General features: G+C 39.3%; 1 protein-coding gene across 1 annotated transcript; it reads right to left on the bottom strand.

The window, feature by feature from the left end:
* Positions 1-7,383: 7,383 nt before the first annotated feature.
* LOC139883521 ((-)-germacrene D synthase-like) lies at positions 7,384-20,033 on the bottom strand. The gene is given in 9 exon segments (XM_071867685.1): positions 7,384-7,677; positions 7,769-8,017; positions 8,104-8,242; positions 8,331-8,549; positions 8,813-9,149; positions 9,152-9,185; positions 9,353-9,631; positions 10,091-10,219; positions 19,665-20,033. Coding segments are annotated over 9 exon segments (2,049 nt in total).
* Positions 20,034-21,256: the final 1,223 nt, after the last annotated feature.

Here is a 21,256-nt window from a genome sequence, read left to right as displayed (position 1 = left end):
CCACTTGTTTTGGCTTCCTTATAGTGGGGTTTACTCATGCATCTCTTTCAATGAAATTCAAAGATGGTACGTTGTATGGTCCATTTTGGCTTTTGCAAGTATGGCTGGCTCTTTATTTTCTTTGTTTATTCAGTAAATATTCTCGTGATCTTCCACATTACTCTTTAGCGAACTCTAGACATTCTCATCATTTCCCTTCAGTATATTGATTACTAAGTCGTTCACCTTTGAATACACCTATTCGATTTTCTTCCTTTACATTCCCTCGCCAGCTCACGGTTCTAGAAGGTTGCCATTGGGTCTGCTTCTGTCGCTCGCTCGTTGCTTATCCTCACTCGCAGACGCACGCTTACTCGGTCACCCGCACGTCGCCCTGTCCCTTTGTTTTGCGTCACAGACACCTCCCTCGTGCGAATAAGAAGGGCTACCAAAAAGGGCTGGGCCTGTTCTCCGTTTTCTTAATCGTTTCAGATGGGCTCCGTAATGGGCTTAGAGAAAGAAACAACAGGTGGGCCCAAAGAATTAAAAAGTAGGCTGGGCCAATAGAGGGAGGGGTGTAGAGGGCCCAAACTTTTGCTTAGTGGGCTGGACATACCGGCCCACATGACTTCGCTTTCAAATTTTATATATGTTATTTATTTTTTTTATTTTCATTTCATCCATTTTTATTCTTCATTTTGCTTTTTATCTTTTTATACATTTTTGTAAGATAAATGGATACCTAAAAATGTCGACAAAAATTCGGGTGTCATAGTGCCCGCCTAGCAACCTCAGCGATTCCAAACAAGACAGGTAGTCGCGAAACAACAGCCTCGACAAGTCCTTCCTTTTCTCCGTTGACTCCAATGAAGCATCAGCATCCGCGACTCCGGCGTCAGCCCAACGAGTCAGCCCCGACGAGCCCGCGACCACCGAGAGCCGTCCACCAGGGTCACGCCATCCCTCCTGCTGCTGCTGCTGCTGACGCCCCGCCCGCATCAGCAACCCTCTAGGCTGGAACCTCATGCTGCCAAGCTGCCCCTACGGCCGTGACTCGCCTTCGCCGCCGCTCTTCACCATAGCAATAGTTCGAGCAAATCCCAGTGAAGTGATCAGCATGCTTCAGCCACCGACCAGCAGCAACTCTAGCAGTCCCGACGCCGGGAACAGCACCCTCCAGTGATCTCCTAGAAACAGTCCTGCAGTTCAGCTCGGGTTTTGCCGCCGAACTCCTTCGCCCGCTCCTCACCTCGCACCTGATCTGCACCAGTAAAGAATCCGGCTGTTTCCTGGCGAGTCGAGGCCTCCTGGTGTCCTTCCAAATATAAATAAAGACGCCGTGAAATCTCCTGGCTTCTAGTGCGCCCAGCGAGTTCTTGTAGCGAAGCCAACACCTCCAGCGTACACGCGGCTGCGCCCCAACGGCTCCTGCGAGTCGTCCAGCAGGCCTGGTCGTCACGCTCATCCTCCTGCCTCACTACAGCTCAGCCGTGTCCAGCTACTTACCGGCGCCTCGGCAAGTCCCGGCGTTCATAGAGAAATTCGGGAGAGACCAGCGATTTTCTCTCGTTTGGTAGGTTTTCCGGCGAGACCATCGCGTCAGTGGCCTTGGTGTGAAGTCCGGATCAGTCGATATAAAAGAACACCCGCCGTCTGGTGATTGCCCAGTCGCTTTCGCCAAGCCTTGTCGTCGCGCTTAATGGCCGTGCACGCTTCAAACCAGGCGAGTCTTCAAGCACTTCCAGCGAGACCAGAATTCATCGCCGCGTCACCCATCATCCCCCCGCGCCAAACCTATCCACGGTTTCACTTCACAGCCTTTGCATGGTATCCCTTGATTTGTTAGATTTTGCATAGTATTAGTTTCCTTTGTTTCGTTGAAGCGCTGTTTCAGTAGACGACTAACCTGGAATTTGTGCAGAATATTGTTTTCTTAATGACTTTAACGTTTACATTCAGTGTGCATAAAGGTTCTTAAGAGCTCAAACTTCACGACCAAATTTTTATTCCTTGAAAAGAGAATACTTGAGCACTTGATGCAGGATTTGTGAACTGAGGATTGATTGGAAACACGGTGTTTGCTTTGTCCTTTTGTTGATCGTGGGAGTCTTGCGATAAGTCATTTGCCTTAGGTCGAGCCACATTTTTTATTGCATTTTTGTAGGCAGGAATGGCTATGACTCCTTTGCTGCGGTGACATCCCTCATCGATCCCAAAACATCCACCGCGACCAAGCTACCGTGGGCTACCTAGCCGTGCCCCCACCGCTGGTCGTTGTCCGAAGCACCTCCCGTCCACGTGCCTCTGTTGAATTTGACTTGGGAACATATCTTCGAGTTAGGTGATGATCATTATCCAAAGTTGAATATCTGATTTTATTGCATAATCTGAATGATTGGTATCAAATCGAGATATTTGAATGATTTGTTATGTAATGCAAATTGGGAAGATTTTTATGATTACTCAAAATAGGATTATTTGATAATTCATAATGTGTGCATGGATGGCAATCCGATTTCAATCTCAAGATACGATTCTTGTCCATGCGGAATAGCGGTCATCTATAACCCTTTGAAGATGGTTGGTTTATTCTTTTTGAAATTTGAATGGACGGGATATTCAGTGATGTAGATTGGATAAATATTATTTTGTGATGAGTGCTTATCAGTTATTTGATTGCTTCCTTAAAATAAAATACCAAAAACATCATTTTAGAGTAAATTAGAGACTTTTCTAGGATAGGTTGCATGTTTAATTAGGGCATTTTGGTACTTCTCCCATCTTCTCTTATATAGGTTATCTTCAATCTTCCCATTGAAGATGCCTCAAAGAAGTACATAGCCATTATAGATCGGTTGGTGCTGTTGTCTAGAGATGGTGTTGCCCATTTAGTCCTTTTCTCTGAACATTTTCTACCATGTTCGACTCGAACATGTTTGACTAAAAGACAAATCTACCATGTTAGACTCAAACATCGAAGATAAAGGTCAAATGTGGGGCCTATTCTTGATTTAAGATAATTTGTTATATTTTTTTCTTCTTCGTTGGTTTTCTTTTTTGTTCTCCCACTAGGGACGAAATTTGTGTCCCTCTTTTCCATAAAAAAATAATTTTTTTTTGGTAGAACCCAAAAATGGTTTATTTGGCAAATAGCTAACAGATTATAGTATTTATGAGTTGTATAATTTTATTTTTTTTAATGGGAAACATTTATTCTAAAATTATCCAAAGTTCAAGTAAAAGTGAAAAGAATGTTCAAAAGCACTATTTAGTAGGGTAAATTGAAACTAGACGAGTAAACCTTTGGAAAATAGAACAAAAAAATCGAGAGTTCAGGCATTGTTAAGATATATTCTCAAAGTTAATTTTAGATTTTGTTATCATATGATGTTAATGAACTTTGGAATTTTGCAAGTTCCTTCTCGTGTTGTGTTGCTCTTGTAGTAAGTTGAAATCTAATTCAGCCAAGTGGGAGCAAGACTTTGTCACGTGAAGGCTCTTCTTGGTAGAGTGGAATCTAACACCTTGCCTCAAGCCTTGGGAAATCCTTGCGAAGTGGCTGCTTTAGGGCATGACTTGCTTATTTTGCAATACTAGTGCTCACTTTGCTTTCATTGATCGATTCAACATAAGTTATAGCAAAAGGGAGTGCTGCTTCCAACATAAAATCGCCATAACACCTTAAATGACAAGCTTCATATAAGCTTAACAATCCATGCGCATCATTCGTGAGTGATATTATTGAATTTTTCAAAGACCTTTGTGCGACCAACCAGCATGGGAAAAAAAGATGTAATTCAAATCCTATTTAATGTTCTAGGTTTTCTTTTACCTGTTTCTCTTGGAATTCGACTGAGCAATAGAAATATTTTAATTTGTTTTGGATATCTTATTAAATTGGTGCACCACATTTAAGACATACCCGATGAAACATTATAACTTTATTGTCGCAACAATCAAAAGGTAAGAGCCACCATGTGAAGGTCATCTGCCTTAAAATTTCCATGATTAAGTTTGAGAGAAACTCTTGTTGATTTGTTTTAATTGCTCGTCTATTCCACGCTCAAATTGTTAGTCTATTCCCAAGCGTTGGCTTTGATCAATCAAATGAAGCGTTTGCAAAGGCTTATCCATGATATCAGTCAGCATCTTCCTCACCTCTCCCTTCAGTTCCTCCATCTGTCCCTCCACTCTTCCATGGAATTTGAACTTCTGCAAATACATTATACGCTATTTCAAATATGAAGCAAGCATGGCATACGTATATTTTACAACTGTTAAAAGTGGGGCCACAATACAAGGAACTGCCCAGAGCTAAAGAAAGCGGTGAGATCAAAAATGCGATGTGAATGTTGCAGAAGCCAGCAGGGAAGATTCGAACTACATCTGCTGTATGTCTGTCGGTTTGATTGCAGCAGGTGGATCATGGATTTCGGATGCACATCCCCCGTGACATTACATAGGGACTGGTTTTCAGATAATCAGTTTAGCAAGAGTGGTGCAGTGTTTATGGGCAAAAACGCTGAGTGCAAGGTGGTTGGCATTACTCAGTGCATATCAACCATTGAGGGTCAGTCTTATTCAGGAAAAAGTATTAAAAGAGTTCTAAACCTTTTGCATTTGTGCCAATTTAGTCATAAACCTTTTTACTTGGTGTCAATTCAGTCATTTCTGGCTCATTTTGGCTGGATTTTGCTAACTAGGCGTCGGCTTGCTGACATGATACAATCAACGTTGATGTGGACAAATTTTAATAATAATTTAATATTTTTGAATTTTTTTTATTTTCTTTTTTCATTCTCCTCCTTCCTCCCGCCGATCGCTGGACCTTTGCGATTGGCCAAAGGTGACAGGCGGCGAGGCTCGAGCCCTTGCCAATGGCCATGATGGTGACTGGCCAAAGGTGATGGCTGTCGAGGCTCGAGCCCCCGCTAGTGGCCGCAATGGTGACCTTGCGGCGACCTTGCGCTAGGCGGCAAGGCTCACCCTCCTTGGATCTGGCGAGGGTCAACCCTGGCTAGCCATGGGTGAGGCCATCCTTGTGGCTTGGGTAGCCTCGAGCTGGCCTCACCAGTCACGAAGGCAGTCTCACGCTTGGGTGAGGCTCCGCCTTGCTAGATCCGGCTAGGGCGAGCCTCGCTACCCAGCATAAGGCTGCCCTCGCGGCCATTGGCAATGGCTGGCGAGGCTCGCTAGCCGTTGCCTTTGGCCGGTTGCCGAGGTCTGGCAACCGGCTAGAGGAAGGAGAAGGAGAAGGAACAAAGGAAAAATAATAAAAAAAGAAAAAGAATAAAAAAATTCATAAAATATTAAAATATTATTAAAAGTTGACCACTCCAATCATGCCACGTCAGCCGGCTGGCACCCAGTAAGCAAAATTTAGGACTAAATTGACACAAATACAAAATGTTTAGGATTTTTTTAACACTTTTCCTGTCTTATTCATCAATCACTTTACAGGGGCCTTTATAATTTGATATGAGATTTAGCGTGTTACAATACATTCGCAGATCCTTATATATAAGACTGGGAACGGTATGCATGTCTTCATCTGACAAAGAAAAAGGAGTTTTGGTAGTTCCCTGATAAGAGAACGTTTGGTGGCTTCCATTATTTTTGCTAAAGGATGACGGTAATTCTCTGAAAAAAGATAGGAAAAACAACCAAGCTGCGTTTTCTTATTTTTGTACCCATAACAAAGGAAAATTCGGCAATTTCTTTAAAAAGTTGGTCAATTAAGAAAAAAAGAATTATTGGTATGTAACTCAACGGACAAGTAGCTAAAAAAAATCGAATGTTGGTAAGTAATTCAAATGAAAGTTGACACTCTAAACTAGTTAGTAGTTCAATTTGACAAAAGTTTGTAAACCATTTTAATTTAGGTTAGTAATTTCATGTAAAAGTTAGCTTATTCAAAGCCTTTTGTACATTATGCAAATAAAAACAAGTAAATTAGTGCAAAAATTACTAATTTGCAAATTATCATTAAAAAAATCGGCAATTTTACAAATGCTTTAATAAGTTATTGGTAAGTTACCTGCAAAAGAAGTCACACAGGTCATACTCTTTACAAATAGTTTTTTGCCACTTTGGAACTTATTGAAATTGTTGGCCAAAAAAAAAAAAAAAGACATCGAAATTTGCAGGCACGCAAAAAATCCACATTTTGTACATGAATCAATGAAGTTCTACCAGACAATGGGATTGACCGTGGCCAACAGATCAAGCGATACTCTTGATCTTGCCATGCAATAAAAGCTCGTACAACTTATTATTGCCAAATGAGAATACATACAACAAAGAAATGAAGAATCAAGTTTAACCACGAACTATGTTCAATTATTTATGTATCCTTCATGAAGTAAATAAACGGAGCCTTACATAAGCTGGACATCAAAAAGTTAGGGAAACAATTCCCCAAAAAATTTTAAACCCATGTATGGTGGCCAATTCAGTCTTAAATATTTAAATTGTGTCAATTTAGCATAAATGTTTCGATAATTTGCTAATTTAGTTCTAGATCTTTTAATGATATGCCAATTTAGTCATTCTTGCTAATTTGGTTGGAAATTGTGGACTTGATGATCTAGCCAACATCGGATGTCTTATGTGTTATGGTTGACATTGACGATTAGTGCTAACATGGATGATTTTTGTAATTTTTTTTTTAAATTTTCTGAATTTTTTTTCTTTCCTTTCTCTTTTTTCCTTCTTTCTTTTTATCTTTTTTTCCTTTATTTCCCTTTGCCAATTGTTGGCCGCTAGTGAGGGTTGGGTGAGGAGAGAGCTCACCCATATGGTGAGGGTCCTCACCAAGGTGAGGGCAACCCTTGCTTATGGCTAGCAATTGGCGAAAAGAAATAAAGAAAAAAATGAAAAAAAAAAAAGAAAAGAAAAGAAAAGAAAAGATCAAAAAATTTAAAAAAAATTACAAATATCGTCAATGTTAGTGATTTTCAACAACTATTAGCTAAACAAACTTAATTGGAAAATTGTTAAAAGATTTAGAACTAAATTGACAAATTAGTTTTGAAACTAAACTGATATAATTAAAATGTTTATGACTAAATTAACAAATTGTTAAAAAGAATAGTACTAAATTAGCACAATTGAAAGTTTTAGAACTGAATTGGCTACTGTAAAATAAGTTTAGGACTTTATGGATAATTTTCCCAAGAGTTAGGAATTATTAAAATATTTCAATTACACGTTACACTAAACTTTGCAAACTTAGCAACATATGCATAGTTTATTTATGAGTTCTATCACCCACGTCAATCTAAAAGTACATAATGGTAATAATATTGTTCCTCATACATCAGGAAAAATAGGATTTCAAAGGCATAACCTATAGACTATTGATTTGCAATGACCAAATTGGTTTGACAACGTTTGGTCCAAACTTCACATCAGCAAGGGACTAACGAAGAGCAACGTCACATAATCTTTGAGCTTTGTTTCAAAATGGGTGTAATTATCTCCATCACTATATAACACATCCATCACCCGTGAGAAATTGAGCATTCGTGTGAGAATCGGCATTGGGACCGTGGTTGGACGAAGAAACTCTTCATTGATGTCCTTCCATGAATCAATGACTCCTTTCTGGAGTTCCTCCCCAGCTTCTTGCTTTGAGATGCCATGGTATTTCATGAGCAACTCCACTGCAGATACTACGTGCCCCCTCTTTTGCTCAAACTGTATGTCAAACAACATTGGTGTTTCTAGATTAAATGGTGGTCGATCAGACTGTATCATATTTCTGGAGGATAATTATGTTTTATTATACCTGGTGAGAGGCAATGTCATCCATGAGCCTACAGATGGTTTGTGCAGCCTTCACAATTTTGCAATCACTGACCGACCATTCAAGAGCATGTTTAGTGACCACATCGCCCATTCCCACAAGTGATGTAGTCGCTAACATTCCATATCCAGTCGTTATTAGTTGAAGGGACATGTACTCCTCTAGTGTTGGTATGTAGTTGGTATGGAACCATTTGGCTTCTTGAAAGTATGCTCTTGCTAGCTTCTTCATCTGACGATGGAAACATAAACAAGAATGTTGGGTTTCTAACTAAATATTACCTTCGATGTATGTAAAGTGGTACCAATGATGCTTACGACTTCTTTTGCATAGACAAGGCGGTATGATCTTTCTTTTGTGGCCAATTCATTCCCAATGTATTCATAGAGCTGGAGAAGCTCCTTATAATAAGCTTGCATATACACTGGCAATCCATCCATGGCATCAACATCCCACCTGAATTCAAGTCTTGGAAAATGACACACTTGACTCTATGTAAAATTGATCAAATTCAGAAGTTTGAGAAAGAGTACGGATTCCATACTTTTGGATTGCTTCAGTGAGGAGCGCAAGTTCTTCCAATGTGCCATAGACGTCATAGATATCATCAAGAATTGAAGTCAAGGAGATCACTCTGGTTAGTATATTTCTGGCCATGGCAAATTCAGGCTCGAAATATATTCCTGAGATCCAGAAGAACAACTCCACAATCCTATCTCTAGCGAATGGGAACTTCCTTGGAACATCAATCTCCTTCCACCACCTATGATTAAATGAACATGAGCATAATTGAAAGTACTTTAGGCCAATAACTTCGCATAAATATACTCCTTTTTTCACTTGTAAAGGGCTTTGAAAAACACTATTTAGAAGGGTAAATTGAAACTAGATGAGTTAACCTTTGGAAAACACAATGAGAATTATTGATAGCTTGGGAATTGTTATAACATTATCGATAGTTCGGTATTGTTAAAACATAGTCTAGAAGCTAATTTTAGATTATGCTATCACATGAAGTTAATGAACCTAGTAATCTCGCCAAGTTCCTTATGGTGTTGCTCTTGCAGTAAGTTGAAATCTAGTTTAGCCAAGGCGAGCAAAACTTCATCATGTGAAGGCTCCTCTTGGTAGAGTGGAATATAACGCCTCGCCTCCAGCCTCGGCAATCCCTTGCGAAGTGGCTGCTCTAGGGCATGACTCACTTGTTTCGCGAGACTAGTGCTCACTTTGCTTTCAACGATCGATTCAAGGTGAGTTGTAGCAAAAGGAAGTGCTTCGTCCAAGATGGAATCGCCATGACACCTTAAATAGCAAGCTTCATATAGGCTTAGCAATCCACGTGCATCGGTGACAAGCGATTCTAAAAATTCCCTTCACTTTCCTTGAAATTGTTAAAGATCTCCGTGCAACCAACCAACATGGAAAAAAGATGCAATCAATTTGATATTAGGAAGGGGATATGCGTTGTTAACGTTGTAGATATTCTTGTATGTGCTTCTCTTGAAATTTGACAAAGCAATAGAATATCAGATTGGTTCATTACATTTAAGACATACCTGAAGAAACATTGTAACCTTGTTGTCGCAGTAATCGAAAGATAAGAGCGACTATGTGAAGGTCATCTACCTTGAAATCTTCAAGATGAAGTTGAGAGTAACTTTTGTGGATTTGTTCTAATTGCTCATCTACTTCATGTTCAAAATGGTAGTCAATTCCCAAGCGTTGGATTTGATCAATCAAGTGAAGCATCTGTGAAGGCTTATCCACGACGCTAACCAGCATCTTCCTCACCTCTCCTTTCAATTCCTCGATTTGTTCCTCCACTCTTCCAAGGAATTTGAACTCCTACAAATTGTAGGCTATTTCAAATTGAAGCGAGCATGAAATACTTATACTTTACAAAATAAACTTAGTTTTGATGGCCCCGTCTGTGTACCCTATTTAGGTATTTCCATGTTCTATGCTCATTCAGATGACAAGTGAAATTGGATCCATGAGAACAATGAGAATACCAAAGGAGGGAGTCGATGCCATAATGAGATGTTTCTTGCAGTAGAGGACATACAGTGGTCGATGAAGCTTTAAGAGTGTTCTTTGGACTGAATAATTATTGTTGTTTTCCAAACTTCTTTATGTTTTCAGGATTTTCAACTGCATCCTTTTGTGCGGAGAAGGGAACATGTACATTTATGAGACCAATAGAAATCATATATGCGATGTGGAGGAACTCAAGGAAATCGAAGTAAGTCTACAAAATGCAATTGCGAGAAAACAAAAGTAGAAGATAACAGAAGAATTACTAACCACTGAGTTGGAGGGGAAAGCATATTTAAGGAAGTAATCCCCCCATATGCTCGGATGATAACCCGCCGATCGACGTTCAATCACATGGTCTGTTCCTATATTTGGAGAGGAACGTGGAATTGTTGAAACCTACAAGTCAGGTTAATTTTATAAAGAAATTTTAATATGTTCAATATCATAGATAGGCGTGGACAAGGATTTTTAGGTTCAAATTCACTCATTGATAAGGTCTATTATAAATCGAGAAAGCCTTGGCTGGGCTTTAGAACATAGGTAATTGAGGCAATTTGTATATACTTTTTTTGGAATTTCATATTTTATCTTTTCTCTGTCAAACTCGGGTAACAATGCTTTCATATTCCTTATTATTTACCTAGCAAGGAACATGAAAGCAAAATATTGAAATCAAATAATGCTCTTTTTGGTGCCATATTTTCCCTGTGTAAATGGATGTTAAATTTATAATGGGAATGTCAGAATTACACTAAATTCAATGTTTAATACCATTTAAGGAGGTTAAAATCCAAACCACCGTGTATTCCTACACCCACCGTTACCCCGGTGGCTGCAGTCCCCTCGTTTCCTCGGAAGGTTTTTTCTTCCCCGAGAAAGGGAATACGGGAACATTGGGGTCTCTCACCCCTGGGAGGTTCTCCCTCCTGTTCCCTTAAGCAGTTTAAGGACTTGCTCAAGTCCAATGGGGAAGCTTTGTGTTATTCTAGATGAAGTGCATAAAATGTATTTCACTTGCTATGTCACTACTCTTCACAAAATATGTATACATATATATAGTTAAGTCAGAAGCAATGTATTAAATTCCTACCATTGAGGAGCAATCGACCACATGGCTTTTTGCTTGAGCTGGAGGAGCAGATGGAATTGTTGAAATCGGACGAGACATTCTCTTCTTCTCCTTTTTTGGCTATCTCTAATGAGATTCTGGTGTTTGACCAATAAATAAAGAGCACGAGAGGCTGTCCGTGAGTGCCAAAGACCCTTATTGATGGGTATTTATAGGCAAGGAATGGCTTACCCTTCCTAGTAATTGCACCATTTGGTCTGTTATTTTGGGATTGTCGTTCCCCAAAATAACAAGATGTGCCAAATGCCAGTGGCCCGGTTATGCACCTGAGTACAGATGCATCATTGTCGGGCTCTATTGGGTCGGTTGATGGACAAGGTTTGACATGTGCACAGTGGACAATTTTGGAAAGGTACGTAAACCTGTCGGAACATAACATGCATGCTGTGTTTCACTTCACCGTTCATTTTCCTGTCAGAATTTAGTCTTCCTCGTTTTCGCTTTCCGCCGACATCTATAAACTGAGTGACATTTTTCTCTCTTCCTTTTTTTTTTTAGCTATCTCTAATGAGATTCTGATGTTTGATCAATTGATAAAGAGCACGAGAGGCTTTTTCGTGAGTGCCAAGGACCTTACTGAAGGATAGCAATTCCAGTAATTGCACTGTTATTTTGGGCTTTTTCGTGCCGCATGCCAGTGGTCCAGGTTATGCACCTGAGCACGGTTGAATTTTAGTAAATGCTTTGTCGTACAGGCCGGTTGATGTATGGCGTTTAGCACGTGTGTACCGTACAGAATTGGAAAGGCTGTTTAACCTGCGAATGGTGCAGAATGTCGGGAGAAATCTTGGAAGCTGTGTTTTGCTTCTCCACCGTTCATTTTCCCATCAGAATCTAGCCTACCTTATCGTCATCTGCTGTGGACCAGAACGTTCTGTTCTGCCTTTTCGTTTTCACGGTCCCATGCGGTGCTGCAACATCGTTAAGAATGGAGATATTTACCGCGTTGTGTGGTTCCTGATTTGTTTCTGAATTAAAATGTGAAGATCGTTCCTTGAACGTGTGCAGCACTTGTGGTCCGCGCGCGCCCAACCTTACCTAGTTTATCCAAGGCAGTAGTACTTCAATTTATGTGGTTGTGGATTGGGCTCGTCGTTCTTAGTCAGGTCATTCACACGTTCCTCCCTTTTTCTATTTTGCAGTGTGTTTTTAACTCATCATATTCGGACCATCCCGCCTCTCAAAACACTCGTGAAAGCTGCCTCTAAATTAGTAGTTTCACGTCTTCCAATTGATTTTCACATTGCTTTTAAACAGTTTGGCCCTATTTGATAATATTTTTATTTTTCTATTTTTTTGTTCTTTCGTTTCTCAGATCAGAAAAATAATAAACATCAGTTTAGTAATGTCAACCAATTTTTCTGTTCCTCAAAACAAATCAGTAGCCGGAGAATTAAATTTGAAATAAAAATAAGAAGTAGAAAAAATCTACTTCTTTGTTTTTGGAAACACAAAAAAAGAGATAGGTTATTTTAGAAAAATAAACTCAACATAACCTAATATTCGTATTTACACAATCAACACAATGTTCAGTCTCCTGACCTGATATGAGTTCTCATTTTTTGGAATAAAAAATAAATAAAAATAAATAAAAATTCAAAAATTCAGGAAAAAATTTAAGAAATTAGATGTTGAGTAGTTTTACTAGATTTTAATGTTAACTTCCATTTATAATTAGTTTAGCATAAAAAATGTGAAAATATTTTGATAAAAATTGGATTCAAGATTGAATAAGTTTTTAGGGCTTTACAATTGGATTTTGAATGTCGTTTTCCTTTAGAGACAATGCTAGATCATGAAAGCTTGGTGACTCCAAGCAACTTTTACTTTTCTTTTCAAAAGATCTATACACCTATTTTGTCATAATGCTCAAAGATTTACTATAAACCTCCTCATATTATAAGTTATAAACCAATGGAACTCTCTATTATTATTTTCGTCTATTCATCATTGACTAGTTTTTATGTTGGATTTTCTTAGGTCATTTTATAATATCTTGATCAACTAAATCATTATAAAAGCCTAGTATTATCCAAACAAGAAATGTTAAGTCTCTTTATAATTAAATAAAAAATTGGGATTAGAAATTTTTAGGTCCATGCCAAATGCATTTTTGTTCTTTCTCTATTTCGGGAGTAGAAATTCCATGCAGTTAACAAACACGTTTTTTTTTTTTTTTTTGCTTAGAAACTCGTCTAGAGAATAAAAATAAAAGAAAATATTTCTGAATAGAAATTATTCTCGAGAAGAGAGATATTATTAAACACACCCTAAATGCCAATCAAGAGGCCAAACTCTGGAAATTTCATTTGAATGTGTGGAGAGCTACAATTACGGGGACTACATAGACCTCAAGGCCATCATAGCCATGGAAGAAGCTGGGTCCCTATCTTAAATGAAAGATTCCCCTGTTTACACTAATAATGAATTCTACATGGTCAAGTCACTATGGGAAGAGCTTTCTTAGGGCCCTCCCGCCCTAGTAGCATCACTCTCTCTGAATTAAAATCACAATGAATAACGACAGAGAAAGATGACTTTAAGTATGTGGCTGAGAAAAAATGTGTTAGCACACTGCCCTTGTAGTTGTACTTAAAGTTATTAAAAAAGATGTTTGAGAAATCTCTACTTCATCTTTGACCTTTATCTTGATAGTGACCTCAGCCTCAATCTCGACCCCAATCTTGATTAGTCTTTTGAATTTGCACGGGATCTCTACTTTGCTCCTTCTCATCTAGTATGGTCAACTAAGTTTGGAGTTCTTCCTTCACTGGCTCTTGCTTGTTTGTTTTGAATTTTACTTCATGGGTTGGCAATGAATTCTAGAAAAACATTATCCGTCATTGCATCCAAGTTTTTGGACTCTTTGATTACAACACCAATATGATCGTACTTGTCTAAGGACCATAGAATCTTCTCAACAACTCAAACGTCTGGAACATTTTCATCATTTCTTTCAATCTGGTTAACAATCGCAAGAACTTTTGTGAAATAATCAAGAATCAATTCAAATTTTTTCATATGAATTACTTCAAATTCGCCTCTCAAAGTTTGAAGGCATATGTTCTTGAATTTTTGTACTCCTCGGTGTGTGTTGTTAAGGGTCTACGATGCCTCCTTAGAAGTAGTACCGCTCGACATATTCTCGAACATCGAATCATCTAAAGTTTAATAGATGATTAATAGGGCATATTAATCTTTTGCTTGAAACCTTCTCCAAGGCATTCTTCTGATTTTGACTAAAAGTAGCCTTGTCCTTTGGTTCATCATAGCATGTATTGACAAGTTCCCATACACCATGGGTGTCCGATAGCACTTTCATTCTAACAACCTAATTACCACAATTTTTTAGTAAGATGAGGGTATTGATATGACATTCGGATTTTTAACTCTACAAAATAGTGAGACCCGGATGCCTAATGGCCCACACCACGTTAACAAGCTCGTCGTCAGACTATGCTATTCACATTACATCAAGTTGTCATCGAGCAACACCATATCCATCTCATTTGGGAACGCGTCTATGTCACTTAACTGTCGCCACTACTCATCATCGACAACTCCGACGTCCGTTTTCATCGAGGGTGGTTACTGTTGACTCCTCAATTTTAATTAGGTTTATTTTATTAATTAATTTTTTTATTTATTTTGTCTTTTTTGGAATAATAAACAAATAAAAAAATAAAAACAAATAAAAACAAGAAAAGCAAAAAGCAAAAAAAAGCAGCCAGCCCCTTTTTCTTTCCTTTTCCCTTTGCACGACCCGGCCCCCCCTCTTCTTTCTTTCTCCTGTCTTCTTCTTCTTCTTCTTCTTCATTCGCCTCTGCATCTCACGTGCGGTGGCTGGCGATGCGCTCAAGGGCAGCCTACGGCAGAGAGGCACAGAGGTAGGCCGCGTGAGACGCCCTGCCCTCTGTCACCTCTGTGCGTCGTCCTTCTCTCTTCCCCCTTTGTTTCTAGTGTGAAAGAGGAAGAGAGGAAGAGAGAAAGATGAGAGGACTGGGCTAGGAAAAACTAAAGAAACCAAGCCCAATGAAAGAGAACGAAAATGAGGGAAGGAGTCAGGGTCGGCTCATCCCCAGTACAGATCGGCTCTTTTTTTTTTTAATAATAAATTTTAAAAATAAAAATATGACAATAATATTTTAATTACTTGTTCTTTTAAATTTTAACACTAGTAATGCAAATGTTCCTAATGTCTATATGCCATGTAATTTGATGATAATTATTTTTAATTAACCCCTAAAATTTTAGGACATAGCTCTTATAATGTGAAGAACTGTATGAAATGGGCTTTGCCTAGGATTGGCCCATCAGCCCAATTATTAGTTTTAGTGTCCTGGACTGTCGAGAGCCACTCCATTTGCCCCCATGTGCCACTGCCTTAACACCTATCGCACGATCGAGCCATAGCCTCTCTCCTCTCATACTTCACCCTCTACTATTCAACGGCATTGTCCTCTACCTGACCCTTGCTGACGCGGCCATCCTCCTATCTGATATGCCTCGTTGATCCGACTTTCCGACCTTCGGTGTGTGCTCTCTCGCAAAGGTGATTCGAATTCGGAGTCGGATTTGTTGAGCCGATCGGGAGGAGAGGAGCCTGTGGTCGCGTGTGGTCTCATGGAGGAATAACTAGGAATCTATCCATAGCCTACAACTTTTGTACCATTATACAAGGTTGCTACTTTTCCAATCCACTTACTTTATATTTTGGAGGAATTAAGAGGAATTTGTTCTTTATTCCACTTCTAGGACATGGGTTTTATTGTGAGTATACCACATGATGTAGATATACATGAACTTCATGTCATCTCTTGCATTGGTGGAATTTAATATCTTGTTAAACCGTAATGGTTGAGATCATATGAAACTAGAACCTTGAGAAGAGTTCATTTACCACTACATGGATTACTTGCAAGTGGGACTTTAGGGAAATGTGATTTGAGGAGAATCATTTTCATTCGACAAAGCTTTTAGGTAGGTTAGGAGCTACCTTGGGCTTTCTCAGCGTGCTGGCTTTCAAGGCTAGTGAAAATTTTCTCTCGAAATTGTCCTCGTTAATCTTTTGTTTTTTCGGTTTTACCCTTGGTAACTATTCATCATCTTCATCTTCTTCCCTTCTCTCTATTGAACATGACTAGTATTTATGCGCGGTTGCGGGCGAAGGGTAGGCGGTCCGGCGAAGGTCAGGTAGTCCGGCTAGGGTCCCGCGACCCTTCGACGAGGGTCATCGCGCGAAGGACGCGACGCAGTGAGGGTCACAGCAACCCAGATTTGGTTGCGTGATCTTGGTTGTGGCGATTAGATCGCATGGCCCTGGCCACCTCCGCATGGAGGTCGTGGCGCGGTAGGTCAGACAACCGTTCGGCAAGGGTTGCCATGCCGCGTCCTCTGCATGGTGACCCTAGCTGGACGCCTGCCTTTCGCTGCATTGCTTGCCCCTCGCCAGACCGCCTACCCTTCGCCAACGACTATTAGCTCTTCGTGAGCGGTCACCGGCCAAGCCTTGACCTACCAACTCTCATTTTTTTCCTTTCTTTTTTTAATAACAAAAGTCTTTTGCATATTTAATTTGTCCAAACACTATTTTGCACAAAGATATTTCACAATAGACTTTCACAAATATGATTTACCAAACATAATTTGCATTTTGAAAAACTCATTTAACTCAAGGCCTTTGCATTTTCTCAATGACTTTCCCCAAAGACTTTCCCAAACGCACCCTTTGTTCCTTAAAACAAGCAACGAAACAGAAAAACAAATCATGGACCTCATGCTGAATAGACTCTTCAACTGTCCCTCAAAGTTTGGAGGTGGACCGCTACAGTTTGTTTCATAGTGATTGAGATGACTATGATGATGACTAGATTGATATTGAGCAGGCCATGCAAGGAAATTTGTATAGATAGTAACAATAATGATTGGCAAAATAGGCCTGATGGGCCCAAGCCCATAAAGGGCAGCCCAAATAGGCCCACACCCATATTAGGCTGCCCAAGGGCCCTATGCCCAAGGAGATGGGTGGCCCAAGGGAGGGCCATGAGCTTTGCAAGCCCATTAGGTCATTTGCAAAATCTTGGCAATAAATGCACCCATGTGTGTGAATAGTGTGCAATTTTCATGAATTAACCAAATTGCCCTCTTATACAACTAAGGACTAAAGGGGCAAGATGGGAAAAATGGTTGGAAGGGGCACCCTTGTGCTGCTAGGGGGATGAAGATAAGGACCTCCTAAGCCTAGTCTAGTTTAGCCTACCCCCTTAATTCCCATGTACATATCTTCTCATTAGTGGCCTTGGATTTCTATCATCATAAGCCTTCCTCTTCAAGCAAAAATGCTAGATTGAGAGGGATTTGAAGTACAAGGCCTTAATGGCAAAGATCTGACTCTCATTCTCTCTCCTTTCTTCCCCTTTAGAATCGCCAGCCACCCTCACTCTCTCTCACTCTCTCTCTCTCTCTCAATTCTCTCACTTGGCTTCCATTCTCACTTTTCCTCTTCCTTTGTGCTAGCTGACCATCATCCTCTCCATTTCCATCTCCCTCACAAGCTTTTTCCTCATTCTTCCTCTCATTTCCTTATCGATGACTGTCCACCATCGTTGAACCACCGTTCCTATAGTCGAGTCAGACTTTTGGAGCCAAGGAGGCGGCTGTCCAACCCCTTGCCATAGCTCCCTCTATCCCACTACTCATGGTTTGGTCCCTGCAGAGTCTGGAGGCCATCTGTCGCTTTACCGATCCCTGTGCTATTGCCCAAGCCATTGACCAGCTCTCACCGTGTGATAAGTTATTAATATGTGATAAGTAGTTATGCGATAAGTTATTAATATGCGATAAGTAGTTATACGATAAGTTATTAAGATGTGATAAGTGAAGTGTGACAAGTTATGATATGTTATGAGAGGGTGATAAACGATTATGCGGTGATATGTGGCATGTGATTTGTTGTTGTTATTATTAATACTTGATTTTTTTAGTCGACGTATCGATAAAGGTGAAAATCAAGATTTAGGTTTTTAATTGCGACAAAGCTTGTTTCTATGCCAAAAAATTGTTGTCTTTCATTTCTTTCTTTTGGTTTATTTTTCTTAAGCAATTTATAGTTCATTTCTGAGAAAAATCCAAAAAGTCTGATGGTTGACTTTCGGGTTAACTTTTTAATCAACTCTTTGACCAAAAGTCAACCCTAAGTAAAAAATTTGATTTTTCACCCAAAGTCATTTAACTATAATTTCACTTTTATCAAGTCAATTTCTAAAAAATTCAAAGATTTGACCAATAAATCAACATTTTAGGAAAAGTCGACTAAAGGGTTAATTTTTGGTCAAATCTTTGATCAAAAAATTGAAAAAAAATAAAGAAATTCACAAAAATACTCATTTTAGTGTCAATTTGACTAGTGTGTTGAAAATTTCAAAAAATTCAGTTAAGAACTTTGTTTTCCGAATTTTTCGATTTTAGGTTCTAAATTGGCCAAAAGTCAAACTACTTTCATTGTAGTCATAATTAGACATAGTTTCTTCTTCAATATTTGGTTTAAGAACTATTCTAAATCCGTTCGTATGTTCAATTTCGCAAATTGTCGAGTTAAAACACAAATTGTTGTTTTAAGCCCTAACTAGGGGACTAAAATTGATTCTTTATAACTTGTGAATGGATGATCGTTCTCTACTTATTTTCTCAAGATAAGTCCAGATCAGAAGTCGATTATGAGAAATTCACCTCAGAACTTCTCAATTTGAGGAATTTTACTCTTTCAAGTAAAAGAAAGTCAAACAATTCAGCTTCAGTTGACAAAAATTCGAGTTGATCCATTCAAGCTATAGTTACTTTTATAAATTTAGGTCCAATTCTAATATTTGGCCTAAATTCATTTTCGACCTAAGCCTAAGTACTTCAATTCAAGGCCAATTTCAATGCATTAAGTGATCTTGTATATGGGGCAATTACAACAATAATTCAACTCAATTTCAATCAATTTGCAATTTTAACCGATGAATTGCAAAATTGTTCATTTTAACCCTTTAAGCTCAATCCTAGGCACCCATGGCTTTGGCCCACTATTTTTCTCAATGATTAGTCAATTAAGTCAATAGAAGACCCTAGATCGCATCTATAAAGCTTAATTGAATCACAATCGAGCAATTTCCCCTCAAATTAGGTAATTTTTCCTTTCGATTGATCATTGAGGGACCAAATTGCATAAATTTTGAACCCATAGCGACCATAAGTGGGCAAACTAGCTAGAACCATACCAAACCAGTCAAGAATCAGTCAAACCAGCATGAATCGATTTGACCGGTCTGATCGACCGCTGACGATGTTGGCTAGTTTAGCTGTTTGCTAGGTGGTTCTGGATCTCCGGTGATTGGTTTCAGGACCTTCATTATGCCAATTTCACTTTTACACCATCAATTTCCTATAATTTTTCAGATTGGTTCACGAACTTGACAAAATTGTATTTTGACCCATAATTGGACATTTTAACACAATTCTCGATTTTGGCTTGGGTTTTCGTAAATCAAACTCATTAGATTGATTATACGACACCTCAAGATCATAATTAAACCTTCGATATCAACTTTTGACCGGTTGATTAAAATTTCGATTATCGGATCGATTTGACAGTTGAGATTGCTCAATTTGAGGGTGATATATATACCAATTTTCCCTTCATTTTTTAGGGGGCCTCATTTCTACACATACACTCTCTCTCTTCAAATATTTCTCTCTCTTCTCTGGTTTTCCCACCTCTCTCTTCTCTCTTTTCTCTCGCAACCGAATCGGCCCTTTGCCGGAGTCATGCTGGCGGCCGAGTGGCCACCGATCGGCCCCCTCAGTAGCCATCTCCTCTTGCTCAATCTTCCTCAGGAGATCGCAAATAGGCTCAACCTTGGTCGAAGCTATTCTAATCAGGTAAAGCTCCATCATAACTGACCTGGTCCACTCTTGGACTGGTTGCGATTTCTGGAAGATCGATGATCGGTGGCTATCAAGCCAATGTCGGACCAAGTCCAGCTCCATTCTAGCTTTATCCTTGACCTCTTGGTGGTAAGGGATTTCCCAATCAGCCATAGGAACAGTTCCGGTGGCCTGATCTATACCGGCGACTCAAAGATTGGTCCAATCGGACTAATCTTGTCTTCAGCTCGAACCGGCGGTCGATGGAGGACTAGTTGCCATTGGATCTGATCCGATTTGGTCCTAAACCTATTCCCGACCAAGGCATGGTCAGGATCAAGAAGATCGGTTGCCGGATCATCTCTAAAGGCTCTTATTCCTACCGGTGCCTAAACCGGTCCATCTTTGGATCGGTTTTTGCTGAATACTCAAGCTAGTGGTCTGTTGGATCCCGAGCTAGTTCCGAGGTGATCTAATGTGCATCCTTAGGGTCTGATCAACGCTCTGGTGAAGTCTTCGTCCTATTGCAGATCGAAACCAACAAAAATCGCATAAAAGGCAACTTCTAAAGTTGGAATCCCATGAAGCGAGGTTGGATTGTCCAACTAGGGCTAGGATTCACCTTTAGATCGATGAAATAGTCTTAAATCTAAAGATTATATACTTATTGATGATTTTCTGAAGTGTGAATATGATTGACTGAATGATCATGGATGATTGAACTTGATTGGCTTCAAATCTATGAATTTCGTATCTCTGGATTAGGTTGCTGTTTTGGCTGAAAGTTGTTTGTCATTGTTTGGTAAATATCCTATAATTTATTTTTTTTGGAATTTTGAGACAGATTTAGCTATGTTGAAAACACTTAGATCTGAGCTAAGGTCAATCTGCCACATTTTGGTTCGAGATGAATTTAGGTAGATTTGAATATGAAATTGACCTTCTTCAACCTCAAGACCTTCATGATGAATGAACTACATGTTGTATATGTTCAATTGATGCAAAATTTGCAAAGTTTTGATTTTGTTTAGTGCATCAATTGCATGTATCAATGTTAAAGGTGTTGCAGCAACATAAAAATTGAAGATGCATGTCTGTTTTGTCATTTTTGTCACAACTTGCATGATCTCAATTTGGTTTCGAGTTCTCAACGAAAAATATTCCTCATCATGTGTTCTGCACGTGAGATTTTTTGTCAGATTTTTACATGATCTTAGGTGAACAAAATCATGCTTGTTCTGTGGTATTAAGGTTAGAATGAGATCTTATGACGTATATGTTTTGCCATGCCTGTTTTGAGTCTTTTAGAGGTCAAATCTTGCAATAATGCTTTTTTGACATTTGAATGACATATTACAAGCTTTGTGTACATATTTAGGTCATTACATTTGAGTGTC

The sequence above is a fragment of the Rutidosis leptorrhynchoides genome, unplaced genomic scaffold (genome assembly GCF_046630445.1).
Source record: "Rutidosis leptorrhynchoides isolate AG116_Rl617_1_P2 unplaced genomic scaffold, CSIRO_AGI_Rlap_v1 contig410, whole genome shotgun sequence".
NCBI lineage: Eukaryota > Viridiplantae > Streptophyta > Magnoliopsida > Asterales > Asteraceae > Rutidosis > Rutidosis leptorrhynchoides.
The sequence above is the reverse complement of the archived record's forward strand: the minus strand, read 5'-3'. Positions and strand labels throughout refer to the sequence as shown.